Below are 17,169 nucleotides of genomic sequence, written 5' to 3'. Positions count from 1 at the left end.
ATAGGGCGGAGATTTCAAAGCATAGGCTGTGACCTTAAAGGGAAGACACATATTTTATGAATCGCATTCAAATGAGGAAAAAGTGGGCGGGAATAGCTTGCGTTCTGACCAATTAAATGCCTTGTTCTCAAACAGCGTGGGCGGAACATACGCCTTGTGAGGTTCCCGTGGGCGTGGTCTGACGCAACGAGGGCGGGGCTTTAGCCGGAAGTGTGTGTGGACTGTGTCTCCTTGTCATTTGGCTTCAGTAGATTGGAGAGGAAAAGGACAGCAGCGGCAGCACAGCGAAGGGAATAGAAGTGCGCTGGTGGAAAAAAAATAATACAGAGAAACAAAAATCCAACAATGAAAAGGACGCATGAACGCTTTGTAGTTCACCAGTAACTAAACTAGTCTTTGTATATTGAAGTCAATGACGTAGAATCGTCTACGCAAGTGATTTAAAGGTTAGCAGCTGGCTAAAGCGAGACAGGGCTGTGTCATTGAGAAGGCAGGACACGTCAAGACGAGGAAGGGAGAAAACAAATAGACACTCTTGACGGATTAAAGATCCCCGCTTCATAATATCAGATCACCGGTTTATTCGAGCTTCTGCGTTAGTTTGCGTTGTGATATCTGGAACGAGTCCTCAGTCATCGCTCGGATCAGCCACTAAGGTGAAAAATTAATTCATTTATTGTCTTTGTATTTATGAATGATCAATCCCTAATATTACATGTGTGTTGTGGTTTTATATGTGTTAAATCGTGCAGTATTGTGCGTATTGTAGCTCGCGAGCAGAAGACGTCATCATTTTTCTGATCGAGCTTTCGTTCGTTAAAAAGGGAAGAACCTTTTTTTCCTTAAATGATATTTGAATTATAATAACATATGAGGTGATTTGTCGTGTAAGCTACCTGACTGTATTATTTTTTCGTCAGAAAAACACGGTCGAGTCGGCCTTTCGGTTGATATGGAGCCTTTTAGCAGTTCCTGTTGAATAAGCCGGTAGCCTGTTAGCTGTTAGCTGAAGAGACGTCACGAATCTATAATTAGAGCCTGAGAGACCTTTACAGCTTGTGTTATAGCCAGTATGGCATACACCGTCAACATCGTCGGAGAATTAATGATATGACATGTTCATCAAATATATCTTTCCTGTCAGTATTTGTGACGTCTGGTGGCAGAGTGCCACATAGTCTCTCACCAATGGGTGTCCTCAGTGTTTCCACACACTTATAAATAAAGAACCTTTAACATCCATGGAACGTTTCCATTCCTCAAAATGTTCTTTATCGTGGACAAAGGTTCTTTAGATTATATAAAGTATTTTTCACACTAAGAAAATGATGGGTAATACCTGTTCTCTGAAAGGTTCTTTTGGGAACCAAATATGGTTCTTCAATGGCATCACTGTGAAAACCCCCTTTGGAGCCTTTGGGTGTGTTCACACTTGGCATGCTTGGTTCGATTAAAATGAACCCTGATGCAATAGTGCGATTCATTTGAATAAGTGTGAACGCTGCCATCCGAACCCTGGTGCGCACCAAACAAGTGGACCGAGACTCCTGAAAAGATGGGTCTCCCAAACGAACTCTGGTGCTGTTCGAATGATATATGAATGCAACATGGACCAAAGACATGTAAACGAACCAATAAGGGACGTGACGTCACAAGATGTGACCCTAAACAGTTTTGTTCTCGTCATAGTCATGATGTTGCTCATCACAGTTCGGTTCAGGCATCAGAACCGCATCTCCTCGCAGTAGGTCTTCGTTTGTGTGTGACGGAGGGATTCCTGCCACTATTTTGACTCCTTTACACATTTTGTAAGCTGTTCACGAGATCTCAGCTGGTCAAAATGCCATCATATGTAGGCTACGCACATACAACACAAAATTCTTTAGCCCAGAACACAAAATGCTTTGTATGTTCGGTAAGTTCAGTCTCGAAATATAGGCTATGTCATAAAGCCGACCAATCAGGTTGTGAACATATCCCTATGGCTTTAGTTTCGGTATCTTTAGTTTCGGTGTTAAAAATGCCAATGTGAACGCTAAGCGGACTCGAACTAAATGTTTTTTTTTTTGGTCCGGACCAAACGAACCAAGCGAACTGAACTATAAGTGTCAACACACCCTTTATTAGTGTAGTGTGTCATGAATTATGTTGTGCAACTGCATCATGGAGTATTTTAACCATGGTTATGCGTTCTTTTTTAGGGCACAGGAAGCAAGAATAACTGTGTTGGAGCCAGGTTGAACTGGAGAACATAAATGGGGGATTACGGGTTTGGAGTCTTAGTGCAGAACAACACTGGCAACAAGTCTGCTTTCCCAGTACGAATCCACCCTCACCTGCAACCCCCACACCACCACCAAAATGCGACCGCCAGCCCTGCCGCTTTCATAAACAGCACCCCGGCTGGGAATGGCACCAACACCGGTTCGACATGGCTATTCCCGGCAGCCGGCGCTCACAGCAACATGCAAGATGAAATCCTGGGCTCGGAAAAGCCCAAAGTCCAGCAGCAGGAGCTGCAAGAGACCCAAGAGAAACAACAGCAGCTCTCGCCCGGACACCAGGAGAGTGGGATCATCTCCGAGCTGGAAAAGGCTCGCGCTGAAGAGATTAAAGTGGAGAGTGGGTCATCCGACGGGACCAACGGCAAGGAGAAGCTTCGTTTGGATTCCCCCGTGTTGACGCCCTTTGACTATCAAGAGCCCTCGGGACTGGGAACGGCTGCCCAATCCAGCACCTCCTCCTCCCTGACCAGTTTCAACAACTGGTCAGCTGCTATCCCCCCCACTCCTTCCACCATCATCAATGAGGACATCAGCTTCTTCAACCCGGCGGCCTCCGCCAACAACGGCCCTCTGCTGTTCCAGAATTTCTCCCACCATGTGAGCCCGGGCTTCGGAGGCAACTTCTCCCCTCAGATTGGTCCAATCTCCCAGCACCACCCCCCCCACCCCCACTTCCAGCACCCCCACAGCCAGCACCAGCAGCATCGGCGTTCCCCGGCAAGTCCTCACCAGCCCCCGTTCCCGCACCGCAACGCCCCCTTCGGCCAGCTGCCGCATCTCTCCAACAGCCTGAGCAAGCCTCCCTCCCCGTGGGGCAGCTACCAGAGCCCCTCGCCCTCTCCCTCCTCCACCTCCTGGAGCCCGGGTGGGGGTTACGGCGGGTGGGGGGGGTCCCAGGGTCGCGAGTATCGCAGAGGCCTGAATGGAGGCATGACGCCTCTCAACTCCATCTCTCCGCTGAAGAAGACCTTCCCCAACAACCACATGCCCCAGCAGAAGTACTCCCGCACCAGTCCCGGATTCAACCCTAAGTCCTGGATGGATGACAGCAGGAGCGAGAATATCTTCCCTTTCCAGGTGTGTGTAATATTGACATGATGATGAATGATGATGATGATATGAAAAAAAAAAATAGGTAACGATAATAACCGATATATTGGCCTGGCTGATAAAGCCCCCGTTCAGACCAAGGACGAGAACTGTAAATTATGTTTTAAAGTGGGAATTCATTGCTGGAAAGATGGCCTTTTAATAAAATGTGCCTGTATATGCCGGAGAAAGCATAAAAAAAAAAAGAAAAAAAAAAAGGTGCTACATGACTTGAGAAAATGGAAGCGCTGCGGGCGTTCCCTTTTGCCAAAAAGTTATTTTTATTTAAAGTAACACAAAGATTGGACAGAAAAATAGCCATATATTAAATATACAGTGAAGTGGATCAAAAAAGGTCATCAAAGTTGTCCAAAGACAAAAATAAATGTATAACTTTGATGAAAGATTTTAATCCACTTCAAATGTTGACTACTGTATAACAAATATATTATTCTTCATTCAGTTCTATGCAATAGACTCGGATTTTACAGATTTATTTTTTGACTAGTTTGACTAGCGATCATTTTCGGCGGCCGAAATTTCGGTGCATCCCTACCAAAGAGGTAGGGGAACTCCAACATGATGAACTGATCTCGATCCGTCTGTCTGTGAGCTGGATTCAAGAATATGCAAGTACAACCTGTAGTTCTCATGAAAGCTCTAGAGCTGACACAAGACTAGCTTTTCTGACAAATCTGGTTCAGGTAACATAAAGAAAGAGTACACATTGTTCATTCCCATGTACTACTGACATCGCAACAATACAAGGCTGGTTGTACATCGGCGAAGCTGCGGTCACATGAGTGAAATTTCAGCAAAATTTTACACATGAAAATAGGTCATTTGTCAATAGCATCACGTCACTTTCAAAGTGAGCAGCTGTTTGTGGGTCAAAGCGGCGAATTTGAAGATGAGCGAAATCTTTTGCACTCACGCAAAACTTCACGTTCACATCGTATTTTGCCTGTGAAATTTTGTCAAGCAACATTAATTGTGACCGCACCTTTACGAGAACAGTGAAATCCACACCACAACTATACCGATAACGACAAAGAGGAACCTCAAATCGCTTTCAGAAGGTTTTTTTTCCAGTTGATGAACAATTAAAACATTGACAGACACGACTTTAAAGAGCTCGAACATTTAAGTTGGCAGAAATTTAAATTAAACCGTGTTATCATCCGTTGGTGTGGACACTAATATAGTTATCGTTCTTGGTGTGAACAGGCCGTTAACTGTGCCAAAATACTTAAAATTACAGCTATATAATGCATATCACTTGTATATAAAATCTTCAAGCAATTACTCTCTATATGAAAGGGGTTGTATGTCTCTGCACTCCCATTTGTAGTCTTTGCAATGCGTCAACTCTCTCACATCGCCTACAGTCTCTGTTGCTCTCTGAAATCGGCAGTTTACATTGAAAATGAATGATGCCTGGTTGCTTCAAAGCTGCCGTGTCTGTCAGCGTGAACCCCATAAACACACGGATCGTTTTGTGCATTTGCACAGCTCTAATTTGCCTGTTTCTGCTCTCTCATGGCACATTGTGACAAATTCTGCTCGAGTTGGGCCCAAAGCAATATGTGCCAGAGGCTTGGATGACTAACTTTGCTCTGCCCTGTCTTGTTTTCCAAACAGCTCTGTGAGATTTTAGTTGCTGACAACAGCTCAAAAATCAAGCGTTGCCTGCCATGACACTGTCTGGGATGGTTCGATTCTAATCTTACAAAAGGAATAATAGTAATGTAGACATTGTCTTTTTGACCCATTTGATTACATTTGCATAAGCCATTACATTAATCATAGCACTGCAGATTTTAAAATGTCGGCCGACCTGTTGTAGTCCTGGTAGTATATTTTTGGCCTTGTGTCATACTTAACTGGAGCTAGAAAGATGGATGCTACCTTAACAGATCTTAAGATGGGTTAAGGTGGTATACAATACATAAATATAAAGTTCAATTAATTTATGCTGCAGAATCTGTAGTACGACACGAGTCGTAAGTGTCTATAAGCTGTACTAGAACCACTCCTGTTTATTTAGTGCGTGTGTGTGTGTGTGTGTGTGTGTGTGTGTGTGCGTGTGTGGTGGAGGGTGATTGTGATTTTCTTTTTTTTCCTTTTTAAAGCATAATTATATCAAGCAAATTAAATGTCATCCTTCCACTAAAAGATATAGTCCCTGTGGATTGAGTCCTGATCCTGTTCCCCTCTCTGCTGTCTTGACACTTTCTGTCTCTATTGAACAGAAAAATAATAATAATAAAAACTATAACAAATTTGCTATGCAAAAAATATAAGCAAAACTGTTAATTGGTTTAAAATGGCAAGTTCCCTTACTATATACGGTGACAAATTGTAATGGATCTAACGGGACATTAAGTAATTTTACAGTAGAATAGTGTTAAATGTACAGACTTTGGAAGTAAAAATGAAGTCATCTTGTAATTTACAGTGAAAAACTGTAAACTGATTTCCCTAAAAAATCTTAATTGAGACTTTCCATTTGATGGGATTTTGTTAAAACAATTATGTTTCTTGTTAGTTTTTGTTGACCATTTATGTACATTTGGTTTTCTGTTACATCTTATGTTGTTTAATGAATGCATTATTTTAGTGTCACGAAGATGGAGGTTTGTGTTTGTGTGCATGACACTGTGTGGACCTTCTGTATATTAATACCTCAGCTTGTGGAATGGCTATACTTATGATTCTCTAATTCATCATGTGTCTGTTTTACCGTCTGTGTTATTACAGAGCGGTTATGAATTTATTATACAGGCCCTAAAACAGAATACTAGAGTGTAATGACGTTACTAGGCCTATATCAGTGAATGAATTTTTTTTGTTTTTTTACCGTGAATGTGAGTTAAAACCTAAAATGTTGTAGCTCAGAATGTGGTGAAAATGATTGAAGATATCTGAATTTTGTTCAATTTGAGCACGTCGGTTTAATTTTCATGTGACGTCGGCTAGTGCTTGTATCAAGTCCTCCAGTTCTTATTTATGAGAAGGGGAAGTCGTAATTACGACACGGTACGTTCAAATCACTTTGGTCTGAGCCATGTACCTTTTCTACAATAAATAAAGCAAGATTTTTAACTCTACTTTCTAACAAAATGATTACTAAAGAATGCACATGTATCAAGTGCGTTTTTTTTTTAATTTAAGAATCCATTTACTTTGTGGTGGCATTCATGTGCATTCAACTCGTAAATTCGATCTTTCTCTACATGACTTGAGCGCATCATTGCCTCTTGAGTTTCATTTCATACATGTAATGACATTGTGTCATTATATTTAAATTTAGTGTTATTGTAAGCAGTAGCTATGTTTCCATCAACCTTTTTTTCATGTGCATTTTGGGATATTGCATAAAAAACTCTGGATGGAAACGCCAAGATGAGTATGAATTAAAAAAATGTGCATAGAAAACACTCTAAAAACTGCTGGGTTGTTTCAATCCATGTTTGGGTCACAAATGGCCAAAACAACCATTGATTTAATTTTAATTTTGAAACCCAACGGTTGGCTTTAAAAAAAAAAAAAAAAGTATTTATTTTTAAACCCAACGATTGGTTTAATTTTTTGGGATTTTTTTTTAAAAATTCAACGGTTGGTTTATTATTATTTTTTTTTTCAAAATTTGAAACCCTACGGTTGGTTTAATGTTTTACATTTTTAAACCCAATGGTTGGGTTTGTCCATATGTGAACCAAACATACATTCAATTGAGTCTAAAAAAAAAAAAAAAAAAAAAATCCTACAAGAAAGCATGCTCATAAACTATGGAAACACATGCCAGAACTGTCTTACATGACAGCGCTCCCAAACAGCAGGCATTCGAATGCAAGATAACATGATCGTGTTTCGTGTAAGTTATTTAGCTATTTTTCCATCAACCTATTTTTATGTGCATTTTGGGATATTGCATAAAAAACTCTGGATGAAAACGCCAAGATGCGTATGAATTCAAAAAATTTGCATAGAAAACACACTCTAAAAACTGCTGGGTTGTTTTTCAACCCATGTTTGGGTCACATATGGACAAAACCGTTGATTTATTGAATTTTTATTTTTAAACCCAACGGTTGGCTTTTTTATTTATTTATTTTTTTACATTTTTAAACCCAACAATTGGATAATTGTTTGCGATATTTTTTATTTTTTTTATTCAACGGTTGGTTTATTTATTACATTTTTAAACCCAATGGTTGGGTCTGTCCAAATGTGACCCAAACATACATTGAATTGAGTCTGAAAAAAAAATTAAAAAATCCTATAAGAAAGCATGCCAGAACTGTAATACATGACAGCGCTCCCAAACAGCAGGCATTCGAATGCAAGATTACATGATCGTGTTTCGTGTAAGTAATTTATTATACGGAATTTTTTTTTTTTATACAATGGCTTCTCATACTGGTGCTCCCACTTCCATTGTTCTTATTGATATGCACCAAATTATCAATTTTGTTCTCTTCGGCTCACTGGATGGTGCTTTATTGGCAAATGTTTTATGCGATATTCCCATTTTGCACATGAGTTAAATTCGCAAATTTGGATGGAAAAATATCTACTGTCAATTCTATGGGCCATCAGTCCTCATTTGTGTCAGTGTATCTTCATTTTCGCTTGATTCCCGCCGGGAACAGGTGCCTTCCAGATCCTCTTATCGAGGTGTTTGTGCGCAGAGCTCATCCTCTGGTATAGAAACTTGGGTCAGGCTGCAGTTTGGTGATCTAGATGTGTTCTGTTCTTTGTAAAACCAACAAACTAAAGGTATTCGATAGCACTTGGAACCTGTGGCTTCCACCGCTGAGAACAGGCAGCTCTTATTCGCAGCTATTTGCTCCAGCTGGTTGAATACGTGATGTGATTCCCAGCACTGCATAATGTCGCTGGAAGTTTCCACAGGCACTGTGTACTCTCAGCCAAGAATATCTGATGTTTGGTGTGAAAGCAAAGGCTGTCTCCGGAGGGGGGTCAGGACACACACACACACACACACACACACTGACAGACTCACACATGAACAGGCGCTGCCGAGATGTGTAATTAAGCAGTTGCTCGGAGAGAAAATGAGAAATGGGACATGCAATTCGTGATGGTGAAGATGGATATTGTGACAAGGTTAGATGATTGAAGACACTGTAAAGAAAACAGAAAAACAAATATGGCTGTTGGAAAGTGTCTCTCTTTTTTTTATCCAATTGGGCTGTTATATGCCCAAGGCTCAATTAGCGATCAAGCTGACACGGAGACATTTTAAAGCTGTTTGTTTTATTTGCAAGGCCAGCTTTTGATTGTCTATTGTCAAGGGGCGCAGGTGCCCACGGCAAATAGTCATCTGCTACTCGGCTTTATCGTAAAGAACAGAGGGTTAGTCAAGGATTTGACTGTGCGGTTGCCAAAGATGACACACTTTACATTTTATACTGCATGCAAATCATTCTCACACACCTTTTTTGTTTTATCGCGTTTATGCCTTTCTAGCTTTATTCTGTAACATTAGATGCAGATTTGTGTTACAGTAATATAAGTATGGTGTGTTTTAGGGCACTATGCAATGGGTCAGCCAGGTCTTCTGCTTTGTATGTTCTAGCCGTCATCTTAACTCTCTATAATCTTCTTTAAAGTCTCCTATGATTGGGCCTCAGCATGGACATTCACTCCACAGTTCATGAAACCGCCTCTTATTCTTGGTGGGCTTTGTGGTGTGATACAAAGAAAGTGTTTTTTGGTTATAACCTTAAATGGTTACCTCACCCAAAAATGAAAATTCGGTCATTTGGAATCTGTTCAACCAGAACTCGTTTTTGCATTCCTCTGCATTGCTTTTCCATTGTTTTTCTATGTAAACCTGCACAAGATGGACGCCGTATAATTGGAGTGCTATATTCTCTGGTCAATGTATGTGCTTTCGTTGTATGATCAATAGCAGTGGGACGTTTTTTTGCATTTAACTGGGAAAAAAAAAGTAGTGCTTTTGAAATTTTAAATAAATTGGAAGAGTAACCCTAAAACAGAGTTAATTTGATCAGTCAAGCAATATGTTACATGGCATATGTATTTTTTTTCTCAGTTCAACAAGGCTCTAGACTTACACTCACCTAAAGGATTATTAGGAACACCTGTTCAATTTCTCATTAATGCAATTATCTAATCAACCAATCACATGGCAGTTGCTTCACTGCATTTAGGGGTGTGGTCCTGGTCAAGACAATCTCCTGAACTCCAAACTGAATCTCAGAATGGGAAAGAAAGGTGATTTAAGCAATTTTGAGCGTGGCATGGTTGTTGGTGCCAGACGGGCCGGTCTGAGTATTTCACAATCTGCTCAGTTACTGGGATTTTCACGCACAACCATTTCTAGGGTTTACAAAGAATGGTGTGAAAAGGGAAAAACATCCAGTATGCGGCAGTCCTGTGGGCGAAAATGCCTTGTTGATGCTAGAGGTCAGAGGAGAATGGCCAGACTGATTCAAGCTGATAGAAGAGCAACTTTGACTGAAATAGCAACTCGTTACAACCGAGGTATGCAGCAAAGCATTTGTGAAGCCACAACACGCACAACCTTGAGGCGGATGGGCTACAACAGCAGAAGACCCCACCGGGTACCACTCATCTCCACTACAAATAGGAAAAAGAGGCTACAATTTGCAAGAGCTCACCAAAATTGGACAGTTGAAGACTGGAAAAATGTTGCCTGGTCTGATGAGTCTCGATTTCTGTTGAGACATTCAGATGTTAGAGTCAGAATTTGGCGTAAACAGAATGAGAACATGGATCCATCATGCCTTGTTACCACTGTGCAGGCTGGTGGTGGTGTAATGGTGTGGGGGATGTTTTCTTGGCACACTTTAGGCCCCTTAGTGCCAGTTGGGCATCGTTTAAATGCCACGGCCTACCTGAGCATTGTTTCTGACCATGTCCATCCCTTTATGGCCACCATGTACCCATCCTCTGATGGCTACTTCCAGCAGGATAATGCACCATGTCACAAAGCTCGAATCATTTCAAATTGGTTTCTTGAACATGACAATGAGTTCACTGTACTAAAATGGCCCCCACAGTCACCAGATCTCAACCCAATAGAGCATCTTTGGGATGTGGTGGAACGGGAGCTTCGTGCCCTGGATGTGCATCCCACAAATCTCCATCAACTGCAAGATGCTATCCTATCAATATGGGCCAACATTTCTAAAGAATGCTTTCTGCACCTTGTTGAATCAATGCCACGTAGAATTAAGGCAGTTCTGAAGGCGAAAGGGGGTCAAACACAGTATTAGTATGGTGTTCCTAATAATCCTTTAGGTGAGTGTACATTTGAGAGCAGTTGCACCAAGTTCTACAGATGGTCGCACCAGCACCTGATTTGGTAGCACCAAAAATAATAATAATTAATTATCTAAAATATTAGTATTACATGTTTGTTTGTTTGTTGGAAATGCACATTTGACAGTTGCAGTATCTTGAGCTTGAGATGCGGATGTAAATGTATTTTTATTAACAAAAACCTTAACATCTGTACAAATTTTAATAGCCTCATTTTTATAGGGTAATATCTAAATATTCTTAAAGAATTCTACTCTTATTAAAATTGGTCTTCCATCGTATCATGCATTTGTAGATCATAACCACAGGTAAAACACATTTTGTATATTTTATTTCTTATCAAAAACTGTAATTACATTGCATTTAGGGCTGCAGCTATCGATTCTTTTTGTAATCGATTAATCTAGCACTTAATCAATCGAGTAATCGGATAAAACATTTTTGTGTGTTTTAAAACAACCAAAACAAATAATGCATAACGAAAATGATGTGGCTGTAAAATGATCAAGCATTTGGCTTTTATTTATAAAAAACAAACAAAAAAACTGGTATTTATTCCAACTCCAACATTTGGCTCCAAAACTAAGCCTATTTATTGCAATTTTTACCCATTTAGTATAAGTGCCAACAATGTTCTAGGCTCAATTACTTTGGTAGCCGATTAAAATGTCTTCCCCAAAAGTGCAACTGGATTTGGAGAAGCAGGCTGGGGAATTTTATTTTTTGTTGTTGTCTAACTATTTGGAAGACGTGAAATAGCTACAAACAAGGTCTCGCAAAGACTGCAATACAATATTTGTTCCTCCATCATGTCGCGGTGTATACAGTGAATACATGCTGAAATTATTGCTGAGTGGCTACATAAAAGTTTAAGCAAATGTGATGCATTGCCGCAATTGATCTGACTGGCGCGTGAGAGAGACGAGGGTGCGTGCGTGTGTGTGAAGGGGTTCTTTTTTTAGGCTATACTCTCTTGCAATTGAATTTGAATACGTTTACTACTTAAAAACATCAAAGCTAAACATCATATCTAGTCAAACCGCATCACGACATCGCTACAAATACAGTATGGGATTAAAACCAGTGAACATCAATGTAGGCTATCATAGGCTTATGGTGTGTTCACACCGAACGCAAATTTAATTATTTGCGCGAGTAGATTACATACAAAGTCAATGCAAAGACGCGAATAGACGCATAATTCGCGCCGGGAGTCGCGACTGACGCGAATTGGGCTACGCGTTTGCTGCGAACGTCTTCCGCGCAAGTTGAAAAATGTGAACTCGAGCGAATGTTCAAGTGTCTAACTAGACGCGATAGACGCGTATTTGACGCTCTATTCGCGTTCGTTTGAACACCATTAGTTTACCTTGTTTCAGCGACGCTTGGTGAGACAGCATGGAGTGGATGTTTTCGGTTCAGATTCTGAATCATTGAAGTCGTACTGTTGTGGTATGCCAGGTCTACTTTGCAGTAGACACATTGCACCTTATTCTCTTCCTTTTTAAGTAGGCCTATGTAATGATCCCAAACTTAAGACATTCTCTGCCGTTTATGGACATCTTTACTCTCCGCCATCGCGCCAACTAAATTCAAAATGTATCACGCGCTATAGTATAGATCCGCGCGTATAGTGCGCGTCATAGGAATTTAACGAGGCTTCGAGGCAGAGTTTTTGCCTCGAGGAATTTTTGTAATCGAGTTAATCGAGTAACTCGATGAATCGTTTCAGCCCTAATTCCATTACTACTTAAATGCATATCTATGTTACAATTATGATATTATACAATTCATTATGGTTATCACACATTTCTGCCACAAAACCATGGTTACAGTTAGTGTTACTTCAGTAAATTCATGGTAAATGTTGGTGATTTGTGGGTTGAAAAGCCTTCTTGGCACAAACAATGTTTCCCCTGTTTTCAGCATCAGTAGCGGTGTTTCATCTGGCTTTAGTGGAGTGGAGACATTAGTGGTTTGATTAGGAGAACTCGAAAGCTTCTCACTGGATCCCACAGCGCTGTTTAGTGGTCGCGTCACTCGCGTGATCGAGACCGGCCAGCAAGTGAACACATTCGCTCTAGCTCATCTAGTCTTTTGAGCCGAGCTGATGAATGGTCCGGGTGGCACGGTTCAATTCGTGTAGCGCTGTTTCGTTCCGCGTTTGGCGGAAAAAGGTCACAAATGAGACCATTTAGTCGCAGTCTAGAGCCCTGTACAAATAAATAGGCTTCTGTTGATTATGTTTTTAGACTAAACTGCTTTAAAGGGCAACTAACAATTACATTTGTCATCATTTACTCAGTCATGTTGTTCCAAAACCAATTATGTTTTCTTAATTTTCAAAACTCAAACTAGAGAGGTTTCTGTCCCTTCAATGAAATTCCAGGGAAACAAAACTGGGCTTTCTTTCCTTTTTATGATGAACAGATTTAATTTAGGCTTTTATTCTTATATATATATAACATTCATAGAGCACATACCATAGGTGAACACGGAAGCTTGTGCATGTGTCACGTGTGTGGAACAAAGCTCATCGATTCTTGTGCATCACACAGGCATATTTGGCCTTCTGTGTTTACCATATGGGATTTGCTCTATGTATGTGTGTCGATCATTGTTTAGATGTCAATAAAAGCTTAAATTTAATCTGCTAATCTTAAGTGATCGAATGTCTTCACAAGATTTGGATGAAGCTGCTTGATTCATGTGGATTTGTTATACGACACGTTTTATGACCTTTTTGGATCTTCCTAGTTTTGGTTACCTGGACTTTAGGTGGAGGGAAATAAACCTCAGGTTTCATTAAAATATCATAATGCATGTCTTGTGGGTTTAGAACAACATGAGGGCGAATAAATGACTGAATCTTCATTCTTGGCTGAACTATCCCTTTAATGTTTCATATTTACCTTCAACTCTTGAGTTCTGAAGTTGTATTTATTTATTTGTGGAATGCTGCTCTAGTAATTTACTGTAATGATACTGTAGTAATATATATTGTTCAGTTGTCAGTTGAAAACCAAAATGCAACTGTATTGCGTCATAAAGTTCTCCAATGGGAAAAGGTTGAATGAATCATGAATCCTGCGTGTCTCTAACGTTAAATGAATGGCGCAGAGACTAGGGATCGACCGATATGGATTTTTTAGTGCCGATACCGATACCGATTTTTTTCCCATCAGCCTTAGCCGATGACCGATACGGGCTGCCGATTTTCTTGAGCCGATATTTGGAGCCGATACATTTTGCTCCCTCAATTTACATCATAAAAATGACATGATGTTAACATGTTACAGGTCTCAATTTAATAAAAGTAACATTTATTTAACGTAAAAAAAAATCAATATTTAACAAATAGTAAAAACATGTGAGGTAGAACAAGAACAAGTAGATAAACAATATTTAACAAATATTAAAAACATGAGGTAGAACAAAAAAAGGTTCACTGCTGAAAATAAATATTTAAGCATAAATAAAATAATTACACTATTGCACACAGTAGCAACCAGCATAATAAAGTGCACAGTGCACACTGTACTTCATTTTAAAAGTAACGAACTATTTACTGCCATGGTTTCAATTTTTCTACATAAAATAAAATGAGCATGTCTAGTCTCTAATATCACTGCGATGGCGAGGGAGACACACACCACACGCGTCCAAACCTCAGCCAGGTGGTCGCTGAATAAATCTCCCACAAAAAGCACGGAACAACGTTGGTATTACTTAATCCTATGACCAGTGTTCGTAACAGCTACCGTACGCATACTAGGGCTGTCAAAATTGCTCAAATGGCGTTTGTATATTCCCTCTAAAAAACATATTTGAACATATCGTCGTGCATTTGGTCAATGACGCGCATTACGTCAATAACAGGACAAATTAATACAAAGAGACATAACTACTAGTGTTAAGTAGCTTATTTGAGTTTAAACATATTTGACAACGTATTACTACAAAAAAAACCGAGTAAATCAACTAATGGCCAAGACCGCAGAGCTCACTCTGGCTCGCCCGGACTCGCAGGCGCACTCTCTCTCTCGCACTCACCCTCTCATGCGCATGCCGGTTTAAATGAACAACAACAAACAAATGTTGAGTGCTGATCAAGAGTTTTGTGCAAGCAATTTAAGGTATATAGCAGGCTTCATTCAGTGATTGAAACAAATACATTAATTGAAGTTTCACAGTACATAGAACCGACACTGAGCGCTCCGAGCGAGCTGTGCTGTGGTAACGTTAGTCTGCTACCGCGGGCGTGTTTTTCCACATTCGAATATTAATTTTCACCTTCAAAATTCAGTTTTTCTAAACTATTCGAATATATATTCGTATTTAGAATATTCATTGACAGCCTTAATGCATACTGAACGGATAGTCTACAGCTATTTGCAGCTCCCTAAATACAATGGCAAGCAAGCAGTTTTATAGACGAGTCATTCGCATTTTCCATTAGGACCCACAAACTTGCTTAGCTATATAGTTGCAACCACATAACAGTTATAGAGCAACGTGTTTCCATTTTCAAAGTGTTTGACAATATTTCAGCAGTCAAACAGTTAAAAGATGCTTTGAAAGTTTAAAAGTTACCGTTATCTTGAAGCGCAGGTTGCACTCTGCTAGTGGGGGAGGGGCAGTGCAGGGTCTGCACGTGAACTGCAGCGTCTCCAGCAGCACAGAGTTGACCACAAATATCGGGCCACAAATATCGGCCCGATATATCGGCTGGCCGATATATCGGTCGATCACTAGCAGAGACCCGTGATTTCAGTTACCACACACACACACACTGGAGCACGCGTGACGCTTGCGCTGTTTTCAGCCTCAGCCGCATCATTATATGAGGACATGATTGCATAAACATCATCTCCAGAGCCGCTTAGTCACTTCATGAGCTTTTTAATGCTTCAACTGAGAAAAGTTATCGACATATCATAAACACACAGAAACTCAAAGATCTCCACGGCAACCCGTCAAAATAAAAGTTCGTTTTTTCACAAGGCCCTAAAAATTACATTTTTGTTAAACTGTAAATAAATTGAATAAGTTTGATTTTAATTCATTAGAAATGCTTTTTGATTACTAAAATTTTATTTTAAAATTAAAATAGAGTCTTTAAGTTTTACAAAATGTTTACAGAATGCTGCTGGATGCTCCCTGCACTTTATACAAGTTATTAGGGCCCAAGCCCAAAGGGCGAAGGCCCTATTGTTTTCCTTAGGATTATTTATTATTATTATTATTATTATTATTATTATTATTATTATTATTTTTCTGCTACCTTTTGGACACTTTTGGAGGCCTTAACATGCTCAAAAACTCCTGAAACTTTGCACACATGTCAGAACCCGCGGCCATCAGGGCCGGGCTGAAGATGGTACCCGGGCGTGGCAGGGGGGCTCGACAGCGCCCCCTGGAACGGGGTCCGAAAACATGGTCCATAAATCAAACACGCTTGCATGTAATAATATGAAACTCGGTACACATGTAGATCTCCTCGTTTCATATATACTTCACACTCTTACTTTTTACCCCAGCCCAACAGGAAGTCGGCTATTTAGGGTTGTTGGTAAAACACACGCAATGGAATGTGAAATACTCCTCCTAGAGAATTCAAACAAACGGCACGAAACTCGGTCAGCATGAAGTCAAGACATTGAGGATGAAAGTTTGCGAGGGGATTTTTGATATCTCGAACGGTTTGGCCGTGGCGAGGAAACGAATTTATGGCGAGAAACAACAAACAAGAAGTGCGTTATAACTTCTGCATACATTAACTGATCTTGATGAAACTTCAGCAGTGTGATCGCTGTAAGAGGCCGATCACATGGATGTGACTATTGTGAGTCAAAGTTATAGCGCCACCAACTGGCAGCAGGAAGTGTGTCACTTTCTAAATGCTTTTGACAAAAGTGGGGGGGTTTGTTTTATCTACAGTAACAAAACTCGATATGTATATTGTACTCTTCGAGCCGGACAACTTTCTAATTTACCGTAATTAGCTACGACCAACAGGAAGTCAGATATTTTGGTTTGAATGTGGATTTCAGATTCTGAGTTTTTAGCTACTCCTCCTAAGTAGTTTATTTTATTCATGCCAAACTTTTTCAACATGATGAAAATACATTGAAGATGCTAAATTGTGAACAGATATTGAATATCTCAAACGGTTTTGCTATGGTTGAGGGATTCAAGTAATGTCAAAAAAAGAATCAGGGCATGTCTCATATCTTTCTAAAATGTAATTATACACCATTTATTTTTATATAAAATTATACAAATATTAGAACTAAACCCATTTTATTCCTTTTTTTCAATTTAAGAATTATTTTTAAGTTTAAAAACAGCCAGAATGGTTGTTTAGTCAAAAATAATAATAATCCAAATCATATATAGTGCTATACTGCCCTCTTGTGTTCAAAATCAGGTAGGCCTATTGAATTTATAAATATTT

At 39.9% G+C, this 17,169-nt stretch overlaps 1 protein-coding gene across 3 annotated transcripts in view; it reads left to right on the top strand.

The window, feature by feature from the left end:
• The first annotated feature begins 251 nt into the window (after positions 1 to 251).
• The window catches only part of cpeb4b (cytoplasmic polyadenylation element binding protein 4b), a 49,415-nt gene continuing 32,497 nt past the window's right edge, over positions 252 to 17,169 (top strand). For all 3 annotated transcript variants that reach the window (XM_056267831.1, XM_056267833.1, XM_056267832.1), the window contains exons 1-2: positions 252 to 656; positions 2,202 to 3,362. In XM_056267831.1, the coding sequence (XP_056123806.1) occupies positions 2,256 to 3,362 (1,107 nt within the window). In that variant the 5' untranslated portion in view covers positions 252 to 656; positions 2,202 to 2,255. The remainder of the gene's footprint in view (positions 657 to 2,201; positions 3,363 to 17,169) is intronic.

This window comes from Rhinichthys klamathensis, unplaced genomic scaffold (genome assembly GCF_029890125.1).
Source record: "Rhinichthys klamathensis goyatoka isolate OS25496 unplaced genomic scaffold, OSU_Roscu_1.1 h1tg000263l_1, whole genome shotgun sequence".
NCBI classification, from domain to species: Eukaryota; Metazoa; Chordata; class Actinopteri; order Cypriniformes; family Leuciscidae; genus Rhinichthys; species Rhinichthys klamathensis.
The sequence above is the reverse complement of the archived record's forward strand: the minus strand, read 5'-3'. Positions and strand labels throughout refer to the sequence as shown.